Consider the following 12,665-nt stretch of genomic DNA (forward strand, 5'->3'; position numbering starts at 1 on the left):
GTGACATCACCCTACCTACAATAATTTTTCAGTCCACTATTTGCAGTTCTGAACCCATTGGAGTGTTATATGGCTAAACAGCAGCTTAGTTTAAAGCGTTGTCCCTCCACATCCCTGACAAATGTATTGGACTTAAATATCCTGCTGTTGTTTTAGTGGTACAGTGAGTAAAACAGCAGTGCATGCATCTACTTGTAAACACAGACGTTATGTTTTGTTGACCTACTACTGACAAGCACATTCGCACTGGTTTGCACATAAAAGTGGTTAATAAACAAGTCACAACAAGCACACAGGACCGTTTAGTGATGGTGTACAGTCTATCCTTTGAATGTCGCCATGTCTCCTTCAAAAATGCACACAGTTATAGGAATGGTTTCAGTCGATTTGTTTTGAATCCAAGAGTGAAGCACCAAGCTTAAAAAATAAAATATGTTGAACTATTCCTTTAAAGTGATATTTCATTTCTTCATGTGTATGGAAGTTGGGGAAAAAAACTATTAAAGTTAAGATGTGTGCCAGTCTTTGATGTTGGTGGTGATAAATTCTTGATGCACCCAACAGAGACAATTATGCGTTTTGATGTGTTTTTCAGTTGCTTCTTTCCAGTGGCGAGACTATCAAGTGAGAAAAACAAGCGTAATGAGGACTGAAGAAATTAAAGACTGAGAGGAATGATTCACTAAAAGGAACGATCACAACTGAGTTCAGGCCGAAAACCAAACGAGACACTGGCTGATCAGGAAACATTTCTTAGAAGTGTCTGAGGAGAGAGAGATGAGGAGGTGGAATCTTTGGGAGAGAGGAAATGACGTGCTGTCTGAATGAATCCAACAGGGACCTGACAGAAAACAAGACAGCACAGATCAAATGAGAGCAATAGCAAAGGAATGAGAAATACAGAGGAAAGCTTCTGAGAAGAAAAAGCATCCACAAGAACGAAACAAGCCAAGAGCAAGATACTATATATGAAGGGTGACGTGATCAAGAGACAAACTGCTTCATGACCTTTCAGATTCTCATCCTGAAGCAAAAAATCAAAGCCATCCATATACCAAGCGGAAAGAGATGAAGGAGGAAAGGCAGGCAGAGTGCAGACTAGAGCAGTGGAGGGGCAAGCTGTCATGTCCTTTTAGCTGATCACTCTTTAATGAAGCGTGAGCTCTGTTACTTCCAATTCCAAACAAAGAAACCAAACTCAACTACGACAAAGTAGTGGTCAAAAGTCACGTATTGCTCCCGACAGCTATTGATTAGTTAAACCTCAGATTTTTATAATGGGTTTTTTGCAGAGGCGACATAATAAAAGCCAATAACTCACAGACAAACTTCACCTGCCCGGGTGTTGTTCTCAGTCACAGTGAAAAATTAGGATTTGTCTGCTCTTTGGCGTTTTTTTAATGTTGCAGGTTATCTGTTTAGACCTCATTACCTTTTAAAAACCAAAAGCAGTGGTCATGTAACAGCTTCTCACTAACAGTTGACAACAGCTTCTCTCCCTTCCCCCAAGTCAAGAGTCTAGAGTGTCATCCTAGACAGCACTCTATCAATAACATTGCTCTGTCTGCTATTTCTACCTACGCATTATCAACCGTCTCGGTCAGTCTCTCTCACCTAACAGCACAGCTAGTTAAAGCTGTAGCGCATAACTTTTCATATGAATGAATGTCTGTAACATTTAAGCCATCGCCAAATGAGTGAACACAAAGTGGATCAAGCCAATCAGCTCCACAAAATGATCTCTGTATTTCTCACTATGGCCGCATTAACCAACTGTTGTCACTCCCTGACACTGGCACAGGAGCTTAGAAACATCCAAAGAAGCGCCCAAGAATTCTTCCAGTTGTTGATTCTACTGTTAAGAAAAATCCTGGATGTACAGCAGAAGGAATAAAATCCATTCACGATCACCGAAGGTCATAATTTCCTGTCAGGTTTCCCACTCAAGCTCCTCCATAAACTCCAAATGGTCCATACCGCAGCTGCCTGGATCATCACCAGAACCCCATCCATCCAACACATCACCCCTGTCCTCAAACGAATGCACTGGCTCCCTATCAAACACTGCATTGACTTTAAGATTCTCCTCCTCAAAGCTCTCCGCAACATGGCACCTCCTTACCTCTATGACCTCCTCCACAATTACACACCTAGCTTTGCCCTCCATCATTCCTCCTCACCACACCTCATGCCCGGCTGTCATCCATGGGGTCGAGAGCTTTTAAGCCGTGCAGCTGAAACTCTCTCTCACAAGCCATCCGTGACACTGACTTTCTAGCCACATTCAAATCCTATCTATCAACCCACCTTTCTATCTTTTATTTATGGTACATGTTTGGTGTCCTGAAAGGTGCGTAAATAACATTTATTATTCATCGTAACACCCGAAAGGTGTGATGATAGCCTCAGTTTTTTCATTTGATCATCATGCTTGACTTTGTTAGTGGGGTGCTAATAAGCACAGTGGGGCTGTGAGCGACAATCACCCAAGAAGCAAATTCTTGAAGTTGTTATTTGTTGTTTATTCATATAGATGAATGTCTATTTTGCTAATAGATTTTGTATAGTGGTGATTCATCCTATATAGATAGTTCAAGACAGCTTTTATGTGAGAATGTGTGTGCCCAGCATAGAGGGACAGCCTGACTTGAATATACAGTAGTTCCAGTTAGTATCATAACACTTATAACACTTGAGTAGTCTCTATTCTGTCAAACCTAAAAGGCTTTTTTTTCTCTGTGGGTAGGTGTGCATCTATTTGGATATATGCATCATAAGCATACACTCAGGCATGTCCACCACTGGGTGCCAACATCTCCGTTCTTATTGTGAAGCAGCTAAAAAGGCACACAATGCTCTGATAAAATGAGCCAAACTCAGATTCACTTCATTAAACCGGGTTAGCGTGGCTATGTCCTCCTCTCTGAATTATAGATCGGGTACAGCAGAGAACACTTGCTGCTTACAAACTACAAGATGGGAAATTGTTATTTTCAGCAAAGTGCATTAGCAAGTAATGTACTGTGGCATGCGCCTGTGCCTTATACCAAGTGCTCTGCCTGAGCCTATTAAGTGTAGTAGTAGTAGATTTTATTTGGACATGGACATGACAATGTCATTGGACGAACCAGATGCATTGTTTACAGTGTGTTAGCATAAATGCTAGTTTACAACACCTGTCCACAGGAGGCTTTTTAAAAACAACAAAATAAACTAAACAAAACAGAAACAAGATCAAATACTGATAAAAAACTGATAATTAAAAGAGTAAAAATGCAGAATACAATAGAGTACAGAGCAGCAATATAATGAGTCAATATATATAGGCTACGTAGAGTAAAACAAAGGCAGCATGATCAAACAATAAACCAGTTGTAAATTATTTGAGTGAGCACTGTTGACTTGATTTGAGCCGTTGTTTAAGTTCTCTGTTAAAAGTGTTGCCATTAGTCTCTAGTTTTAGACTAGTGGGCAAGAGGTTCCACAGTTTTGCCCCCTTTGCAGAGAAAACAGACTGACCGAAAGATGTCTTGTGCATTGGAACAAGACAATCACCATTGATGGAGGCTCGTGTATTTGCCCGACGAGAGCTCTGACGTCTGATGGCCAATTCAGACAACAGTGGTGACACATGGTTATTTACACACTTGAAAAACAATTTAAGATTACTCAAATGAATAAAGTTATCAAAGGTGAGAAGGTTGTGTTTTTTTAGAATGCCACAGTGATGCCATCTCATGGGTTTCCGGTCCATGACTTTTATTGTCTGTTTGTATATTGAAAAGATAGGTGGCTGAATAAAGCCGAACAAATTTAAGATTTTAGTTTTAAATACACTGTAAACAATTGCTGTAAATTTACAGCAGGATTTCAACAGCATTTACCTGTTATTTATAAAAACAGCATTTAACAGTTAAAATAAAAGGCAGTCTGTTAAATTACAGTCCTTTGCTGTTATTTTACGGAACGGTAATGTTTTTCAAAAATACTGAACTTTCCTGTTAATTTACCATCAAACATGGAAGGGACAACTTGACATGAGCTGCCTGCACATGTGAAGCTTATACAGTTTTCTTCATTAATCCTCATCCATCCACATCTTAACTAATAAGTGTTGTTTACTGTATATCCTCTGGTTAAGTTTACTTAAAGTTGAGTTATATCTACTTGGAAATGGAAATTGCAGTTAACGTAATTAAACCAAGTTAGTCTTACTTAACTGAAGAGTTGTGTTTACTCAGTAGAATTAAGGAAACGGATTGCCTTAGATAAATCAAGTAAGCACAACAAAGTGTATTGTAGAGACGCCCCCTTTCCCACAATGACTTGCACTGGACTAAATGTTTGTTATGTTGCTATTTGTACCCTCAGTAAAGGGGATGTTTCATTCCATTACCTCACTATGCATTTTGTTTAAATAAAACATTTCTGTGTGAACTAACTGTTATTTTTGGTTATAACAAACGGTTTGTGGAAATCTTAAACAAGATCCCTAGTTCAACTCAGGAGACAATTTACAATAGAAATTAATCATTCCATTGAACTTAATATATTGTAAAAAGTGTCTTGAAGTAACAAACAGAAGCTGCTCTCTGTGTTTAGCATTTGAACAAATAGGGGACATAGTAAATTTACATATGGAATGAAACAGATCTGCCCAATGAAATATAACATCCCCTTCGCTCACGGTGCAAACAGCAACATAACAAACATTTAGTCCAGGTTCATCCCTTTTTTCATTAACAGTATAATCCTGTCAATTTTAGTGACAGTCAAATAATGTTAATTTAACAGTAAGAAAATGGCAACCCTGCTGCCAGTTGATAAATGTTTTTTTACAGGGAAATTTCTTACAGTGTACTTTTTCATGTATTTCGGGCAATGGGTTTGTAGGATCATTGTAAAAAATATTTAGGCCAAATGTATATTTCCCAAAATGAGACAAATGCACGACTGGTGGTGAACAAAAAGTTAAATAATATTGTCAAAGAAAATGTCTGACTTAAACCACATAGTAACTTGCAACATAACCAGATTCTGAGGTAAAACATGATGCATCTGCATAGGAAATGTAGTACACATACTACAGAATATGCAGTGTCAACATAAACAGCGTACAGTAAATGTAGCTGTAAACAGGTCTCTCCTACAGTAGTAGCAGCACATAACGATCCACATCTCCACATGAAAGGAAATCCAAATTACTAAACACTCACAGCCTTAAAATCCATAATGTGCAATGTAAACATCTTCCCCGTTATAAAGACAATAAAATTCAAAGTTGTCTTATTAGCTCCCCCAAGGAAAATTTCAACCGGGTTCAAAGCTCAGTATCTACAAAGGAGTTACAGAAATTTGTTTCATCAAACCCGCCTCTCAGAGAAATATCTACAGTATAATCCAAATCAAAGAACAAATTGAACATACGATATGATGGATTTAAAAGGAGAGGTTCCATTTGAATAATCCATATTTTTCCCAATGTGCACCAATTCAGGGTTATGTCCTCATGTAATAAAAGACTCCCCAAGAAAAAGAGGAAACACCTTGACATTCTCTCCCATCCGTCAACTAAAAGCAGAAAGGAAAAACTGGCAGAACTGAGCAGAATTTTGTCAGAAAGCTTCAAGTAACTAACCCATCCCCTCGTATAAGTATTGAAATTGACTAGGGCAATGAAGAGCAGATTAATGTCACTGCCTTGTCCAGGGAGCAGAGAAGCTGCTGCAAAAAGTATGAGGTCTGGCACTTCACGCGGTTCTCCAAAGAACCATTCATTTTTCAGAGCTCATGAGTGAGCTCACTCAGTGTGGCCCGAGTTTGAATTCTTAATACGGCAGTGTAACGCTACTCCAGCGTGTAATTGGGAATACAGTCAGTGAGCCAGAATGATTGTGGCACAGATGTCTGCAGCACCGAGTCCAAAATAACTTAGCCCAGTGTGTGTGTGTGTGTGTGTGTGTGTGTGTGTGTGTGTGTGTGTGTGTGTGTGTGTGTGTGTACTGTATGTTTGTGGACATATGAAACTGAAATAGACAGAAAGTACAAGAGAGTTAAGGGCAAATGGAATGAAAAAACGATGAGCGCCTTCTCCATGTGAAAGTACAGCCTGGCTAATGGGGCTTCAGCATAACTGGAGCATGATGCATTAAGGTGAATTCCGTGCTATACGTATGTAATTAGCACATGTAAAAATGTAATGCTGTCACTTGTCTCTGCTATATACATAAGGAGAATTTATATCTCTAGATCGGATGCAGTCTGTGAAATTCCACACTTCGCCCCACCGTTAAGACAGCGAAACAAGCCCAACATAGGTGAAGTTTATTGATAAATGTGAAGCTTCAGCTAGCATCTGAATTAAATGGGTAGTGTTGCATTGGGATAGTTGAGTGATTTTGAAGTGGGGTTGTATGAAGTACTAATGCATAGTTAGTCTGTAACCTTATGGAGATGGCTGTCAGAGCAGTCATTTCAATGAGCTTGGAGTCAGCATTGTACTGTTTCAGAGGGGGCCAGAAGATTTTTTTTTTTTTGCCAAATACATATATAAATGCTGACCTGAAAAAAAAATATATCCGTTCAATTGTACATTTATAAATGTGGCAAAAAAGTGTTTTTCTGCTGGCCCCCTCTGAAACAGTAAACGGCTGACTTCTCCCCCAAGCTCCTTAAAATGACTGCTCTGACAGCCACCTCCATAAGGTAAGAGACTAACTATGCATAAGTACCTCACACAACCCCACTTCAAAAATACTCAACTATCCCTTTAAGCAACATGCAGACACATGGTGGCGCTTCAGTTGGAATATGCTACAGTACATTTTAATGGCATAAGTCTAATCACATCAAGAAGGTTTAATCCCCAAATGTGCAGGTCTCATTGTAAAATTCGTAAAGCTTAGCAAGTGGCTTGCACAGACAGGTGAGTGAAACTTTGTTGATGAGATAGGTAGTAAGAGAGCCATCCAAGAGTAGGTTGGTGGCCATTGCCCTAATGCACTGCGTTTATACTGACAAACTATCCACCCCTGAGTATCTTTTTCCTTCTCTTTTCTCTCGTTAGTTGATTATGGCACAGTTAGATCCACTCAAGCTGAGAGACAGCTGTGAGCAAGTGGATCTTATTAACAGTCCCTCTGTTCAGGATGCAGATTTAATATCACACTGAAAATCAAAAGGGGCCACACACTGGTGAGGACCACATGCATTACAGTTTGACTTATAGGAGGAAGAGGAGGACGACATAAATGTTATCATGTCGTGGTTATGTTTCTAACAAACTCTGTCAGAATGAATATCTATACAGATTTCTGAGAGACAAGAGAAAAAAAAAGCCAAAACAAATAATCCTCACTGCTGGATAATTCCTACATCACAACACCATATGAATGTATATGTGATTTCCATATAAATGGATTTCTTCTCAGCCCGATCTCTATCTTTTCATTTTGCAGCCAAGAGATGAATCCTTCCTTCATTTATCTTTAATTGGATTTCCAATATAAACTTGTTATCCTTCAGAGGTCCCTTTATGTCACCCTCCTTCCACTCAACTTTCTGGGGGTGACATTAGAAGCTTTCCCTTGGCTGCTGCATTATTCATCAAACTTAGTCACACATCCACAGCCAATAAAATGTAACAAAACTAGAGTGATTTCCTCTGAAACACATCAGGCTTTTTGTCGAATCATTCACCGTTCCGCTTGGTGGATTTCAATTCCTTCCCACAGTGACTAAAAACGGGTTTAAAAATCAAAGCATTACAATGGTGGGTAGAATTAAAATCTCACTTTCAAACAGGTGACAAAATATTATCAAAAGAATTCACCAAGAGCTATCCGACATTCTGAGAGGAAAATATAATTTCGTAGTAAGTCATTATTGGAACGTCCTACTGCAATACGTTTTTAACAATAACTGGAATTGTATCTTTGTGTTTAAATGAATGTGCTCTGGTATCGTGGCATAGCTGGTCACCCAGTAACTGTTATACAGGTAGTTCTATTTTGTGTTATTTGCGGGAGAGCTTTCCTGTTTTTGTGGACTGCACAACTTCATCACTCATGGCCTAAGAAAATGTATCCAAGTACCCACTTATCAGCTTTTGGAGTTGACTTCAGAGCCGACCAAGTAACATCTGGTCAAGTAACATCTATTGTCATCCAGGAGACCACAGTCTTATCTCACGAGGCTCTATAGTCAATTACTGCAGGCCTCTATAGCATTTGAAAGATGAGATACACAGTCATTTGACAGATTATGTAAGAGTCTCAAGAGTCAAAAACTAATTTAATTAGTTAATTTGTCTGTGTCTGTCTCTGTGTACTTTTGGCTCCTAATAAGTGCAGATCTTGTCACACTTAAAGCAGCTCCGAGTAACATTTAAATATCTTTTAAACAGCCTCATGTTTCCTCTCATAATCATAAATTACCTTTAACAGCAAACGAGACCATCAGTGCAAAGAAAGACGTTTTTATATAGTTTTTATTACTGCATGTGGTCTGGTCGCACACCCAGTCCGATTTTCGGTTCACGCGTGCATGCTCTATGGTCACATATCTGTATTGGTCGCAGATTTCAGTGTGGCTCAGCAACGCGATTTGAGAAGCCTATCCCTCCAGGTGAGGGAAGGGGAGCGGGGGCCTTGTTTGAGACAGTTATTTGTCGTCATAATGACTGAACGGGGCTGAACCATCAAAGAAAAAAAAGAAAATGCAATGAAGAAAAGCTAAAAGGGAGAGTGATAGGCGGGCGGGAGGGCGTTGCAAGCAACGTATACACAATTTCACGGAAGCGAACCAGACTGCAGTGTTTACTCCTAAATGAATGAGCGGTAGCCTACTAAAACAAAGTTTACTTTGCCTCACCAGCATCATCAGATGACCATTATTCATCTGAAATAGTCATTATTTACAACAACATAAACACATTACCTCATCGTGATCCATACTAACTGCCGTCTCTCATTCATTCGCTTTGTGTGAGGACACGGAATCTTTCAGCTCTGTGAGAGGTGACACTGCATCAACTCATTACAAACAGGTGTGTGTAGCACTGACTGGCATTAGTTGATGCTGTGTCACTAACCACTCTCACGGAGCCGAAAAGAGTCCAGTGCCCTCACACTTTCAACACACGGACATGCACTATATTGCTTCCTGATCATTTGAATCTCGCACGCCCGGCACGAGCTAGGAAAAAGCTTCACGGCAGCTGGCGTCGTAAAAATACTACCGCTTTTGTCCAAAGGGGCCGCCAACATGCAATGTTACTCGTAGTGGCTTTAAAACAAATAGAGGCAGTATTGTGCGTGATATAAGATATCTCAGTCTTAACATATTACAGTGAGAATACATTTGCTCAATGAAGTCCTGGTAGGAGTATAAATGCCTGTTTGGTATAAGAACTGGTCTGGTGCAATATTCCTTTGAATGGATACTCTGCTTTCCGCTAAGACATAATTATTTATCAGTGCAGTGCATTTAGCACCTTCAAATATCTCTTAGCCCAAGAGAGAAGCGATCACCCGTGAGAGAAAGAGAAATTAGCATTTGAGAAAGAAACAAAACAATTACCACTCTAGAGCCCCTGCTTGGTTGTGGAGACGTCAATAAACCTAACCCCCATCTGGGTCTGTGTGTGGGTGTGCTAGACTGGCACAGGCTAAAAGTGAGCCAGCCAGGTTTTTCTGTGCTCTAACAGTTTGGCAGAGAGGTGAGTGAGACCTTTCCACGCACTCACCAACAGAAAGCACTGAGTATTGAAGTGTGTGGGCGAGTGGAGGCAGGCTGAACGAAAGACGGAGCCGAGTTAATGAGCGAAAACTAGCAACCTCAATGAGATGCAGGCGTGACAGTGAACTCAGGTGCACCAAGAAAAAAGGGCAACATGTTTGGCCAGCAACAGCTACTTGTTATTTTCTCTTTAGTGTACTCAATCTGATGGACTGTAACAGTTCATTTCACTGTGCCTCACACTTCAGTTCAGAATAATAACAACAGGAAAAGGAAAAATTCAGAAAAACCTTGAAGGGAAACTCCAGTTTCACACATTTTGTTTGTTTTAGTTTTTTTCCTGATTGCTGTCACTAATAACATCCAGTTCATTGCTAAGTTCCGACGCTGCAGTGAAATCATTCCAAAAAAAAAGCCCAAGCATGAAAGACAAAAGGGAAGTGGAGCGATATGAATATATTACATTTACCACAGTTTATAGAACAAGTTCCTGGTGTACCTTTGAGATAATGTACTATAGATGTCAAATTCTCCATGCAAAAGGGAACTGTTACTGACATGATTGGTCCACTAACTTTTGTTTGCAACATCTTAAAGCCTAAGGTTTTACGTTGCCTTATTAGAGTCTTGTACTTAAAAACTTTTTTAAATATATATATATATACAGTATATGTTTTAGTTATACTATTCTGTGTTTCACAAGACAAAAGCAAAGAGCAGGTTTCACTTACTGCAGGTCTCCTCTGCCTCATCAGAGGCATCGGGACACTCTGGTTCCCCATCACACCGCCAACGTCCCGGGACACACTGGCCGTTTAAGCAGGCAAACTCTGCAGGGGCACATGTCTTCCTGGCTGCTCAGAGAACAGACAGACACACAGACAGACAGAGAATAACAGTGAGACCAAAAGGGGTGCGTCAGAGCATGGTCAGTATGCTCTCTCTCTTTCAAAAACTGGTCACATTATCTCACGGTGCACTCACACTTGGCACGGTTGATCCGTACCGTGCTTAAGCGCAATTGTCCCCCATCCCTCCTCCCCCACTGGCCAGGCCCGTCCTGCACTCACACTGCCTCAAAAGATCCAGGCGTAGGCACGACTGTTTCTTTCTTGTCAATACGTCACCACACCACTTTTGGGTTTTGGAAGGTATTTGTATCCGATTGGTTTTGAATATTTTCATCCAGCCAAATTTGCAGCAAACACTCCACTTCCACCTCAGACAAACAAAAACACTTCTATAACATGTTTTAAAATCTCTGTTGCACACATGGACATATTGGGTCACAGGGAAACGTCTCATATAAATTGACGTCAGGACCATCTATGCGCGGACTCGTGCTTGTACTACATTAGCATCCCTTCCATGCTGAAGCACACCTCATCCCATGCCAGGGCCAAGGAAGTATACCATGCTATAGTACGGTATGGAGCACTCACACTGGTAAACAAACTAGACTTTAGCCGGCAATTGCGCTTGGGCACAGTACGAACTAGGGGTGTGAACGGTTACAAAAAATTGTAAACGGTTACACGACCCCTTTTTTTTCGTGTACACGGTTAACCGTGACGTCATTGTCCTCGTGCCCCCGCCGTCTTGTAGGCGCGCGCGCGCGCACACACACACACACACACACACATACGCGTTCGTTCGCCTGTAAACACACAATTGACATGAACTACGCTCGTTTACACACCTCTTATAATAGGTCCATGGTACACACACACACACACACGTTCGCCGTCATAATCGCGCTTCATTCATTTCCTGATTAATATAGCCTATCGCTTTCTACATGTCCACGTTAAATGCATGTTGAACAGGTGTTATAAAGTTCGGGCTACTTACGAGCGTAGTTCACGTCAACCGGGTAACTTTAATCTTTAGGTTATCTTTCATCACTCTTCCATGGCTGTGAGTCGAGTCCCAGCACGGCGACTCCCCGTGTGTGTGTGTGTGTGTGTGTGTGTGTGTGTGTGTGTGCGCCGATACACACACTCACTCACACACACTCGCCGAGGGACAGACAGATTCTCGGCAGACTAGCTTTTATCCTCCCCAATTAGTTTATTAGTGATGTAAAATCAATAAACGCGTGTCTCCAGAACATATTTAAAAACTTTGAAATTTTGAAAAAAAAAAAAAACGGTTTTCGTTTATTGATTTTTCCTAAACGGTTATGATTTACTAAACGGTTACACGTGTACACGTGCACACCCCTAGTACGAACGCCTAGTATGAGCGCTCCCTGAGTCCCAGAAATCAACCCTCTCATCAGAAGCGATAAAGCTCATCTTCTCCTGCATTATCCCTACCCAGCCTTCTCTACTGCTCTCTCCTGAAATACCTCTCAAGGGATCTCCAATTTGCCTATTTTGTTACTCTGATTCTGTGTGCGGCCTCCCCTCCCCCCGTCATCTGCTTGTCTCTAAAAATGTCAAATCTATCCTTCAGATTTTCCATCGCAGAGGTAAAATGTATGTTGATTGGTGAACACTACCTGCTCTGGTAGGTTAAACCCTTTGCCTCTCAAACCTGTTTTCCACAGAAGGCTCCAAGCCAGCCAGACCACGGGGCTGAAGAACATGTCAAGCGTGACCAGAATACAAAATCAGAGAACAACACGTCGGTAAAAGCCCTGTTTAAGTAGTAAGATGAAAATTTACTGGAATCAAAACTTTCACGTCAAAACCCAGAGCCTATCACGGAACCTTGCCAACACCTTGCCAACACAAAAAACACACACAGGAGCAGCCATAGGGCAGAGTCATTCTATGTCCTCAGTCTGCCTCAGCAGGAGGACCTGCAGTACAGTCTAATAAATCACTGGCTAAAAGGCCCCTCAGCCGAGCTCTCCCGGTCTTGTTACACAACCACAACTCTTCCTAAGCTGGCCCCGTCTCGGCTCTGATGCTTCAAATTAG

General features: G+C 41.0%; 1 protein-coding gene across 1 annotated transcript in view; it reads right to left on the minus strand.

Moving 5' to 3' along the window:
- The window catches only part of LOC307254953 (low-density lipoprotein receptor-related protein 8-like), a gene marked incomplete at both ends in the record, with an annotated part of 115,261 nt that overhangs the window by 74,324 nt on the left and 28,272 nt on the right, over positions 1-12,665 (minus strand). Inside the window, one exon of the mRNA XM_080033529.1 lies at positions 10,470-10,592. Coding sequence (XP_079889655.1) covers positions 10,470-10,592 — 123 coding nt within the window. The remainder of the gene's footprint in view (positions 1-10,469; positions 10,593-12,665) is intronic.

This window comes from Ammodytes marinus, assembly GCF_949987685.1.
Source record: "Ammodytes marinus genome assembly, chromosome: 9".
NCBI classification, from domain to species: domain Eukaryota; kingdom Metazoa; phylum Chordata; class Actinopteri; order Uranoscopiformes; family Ammodytidae; genus Ammodytes; species Ammodytes marinus.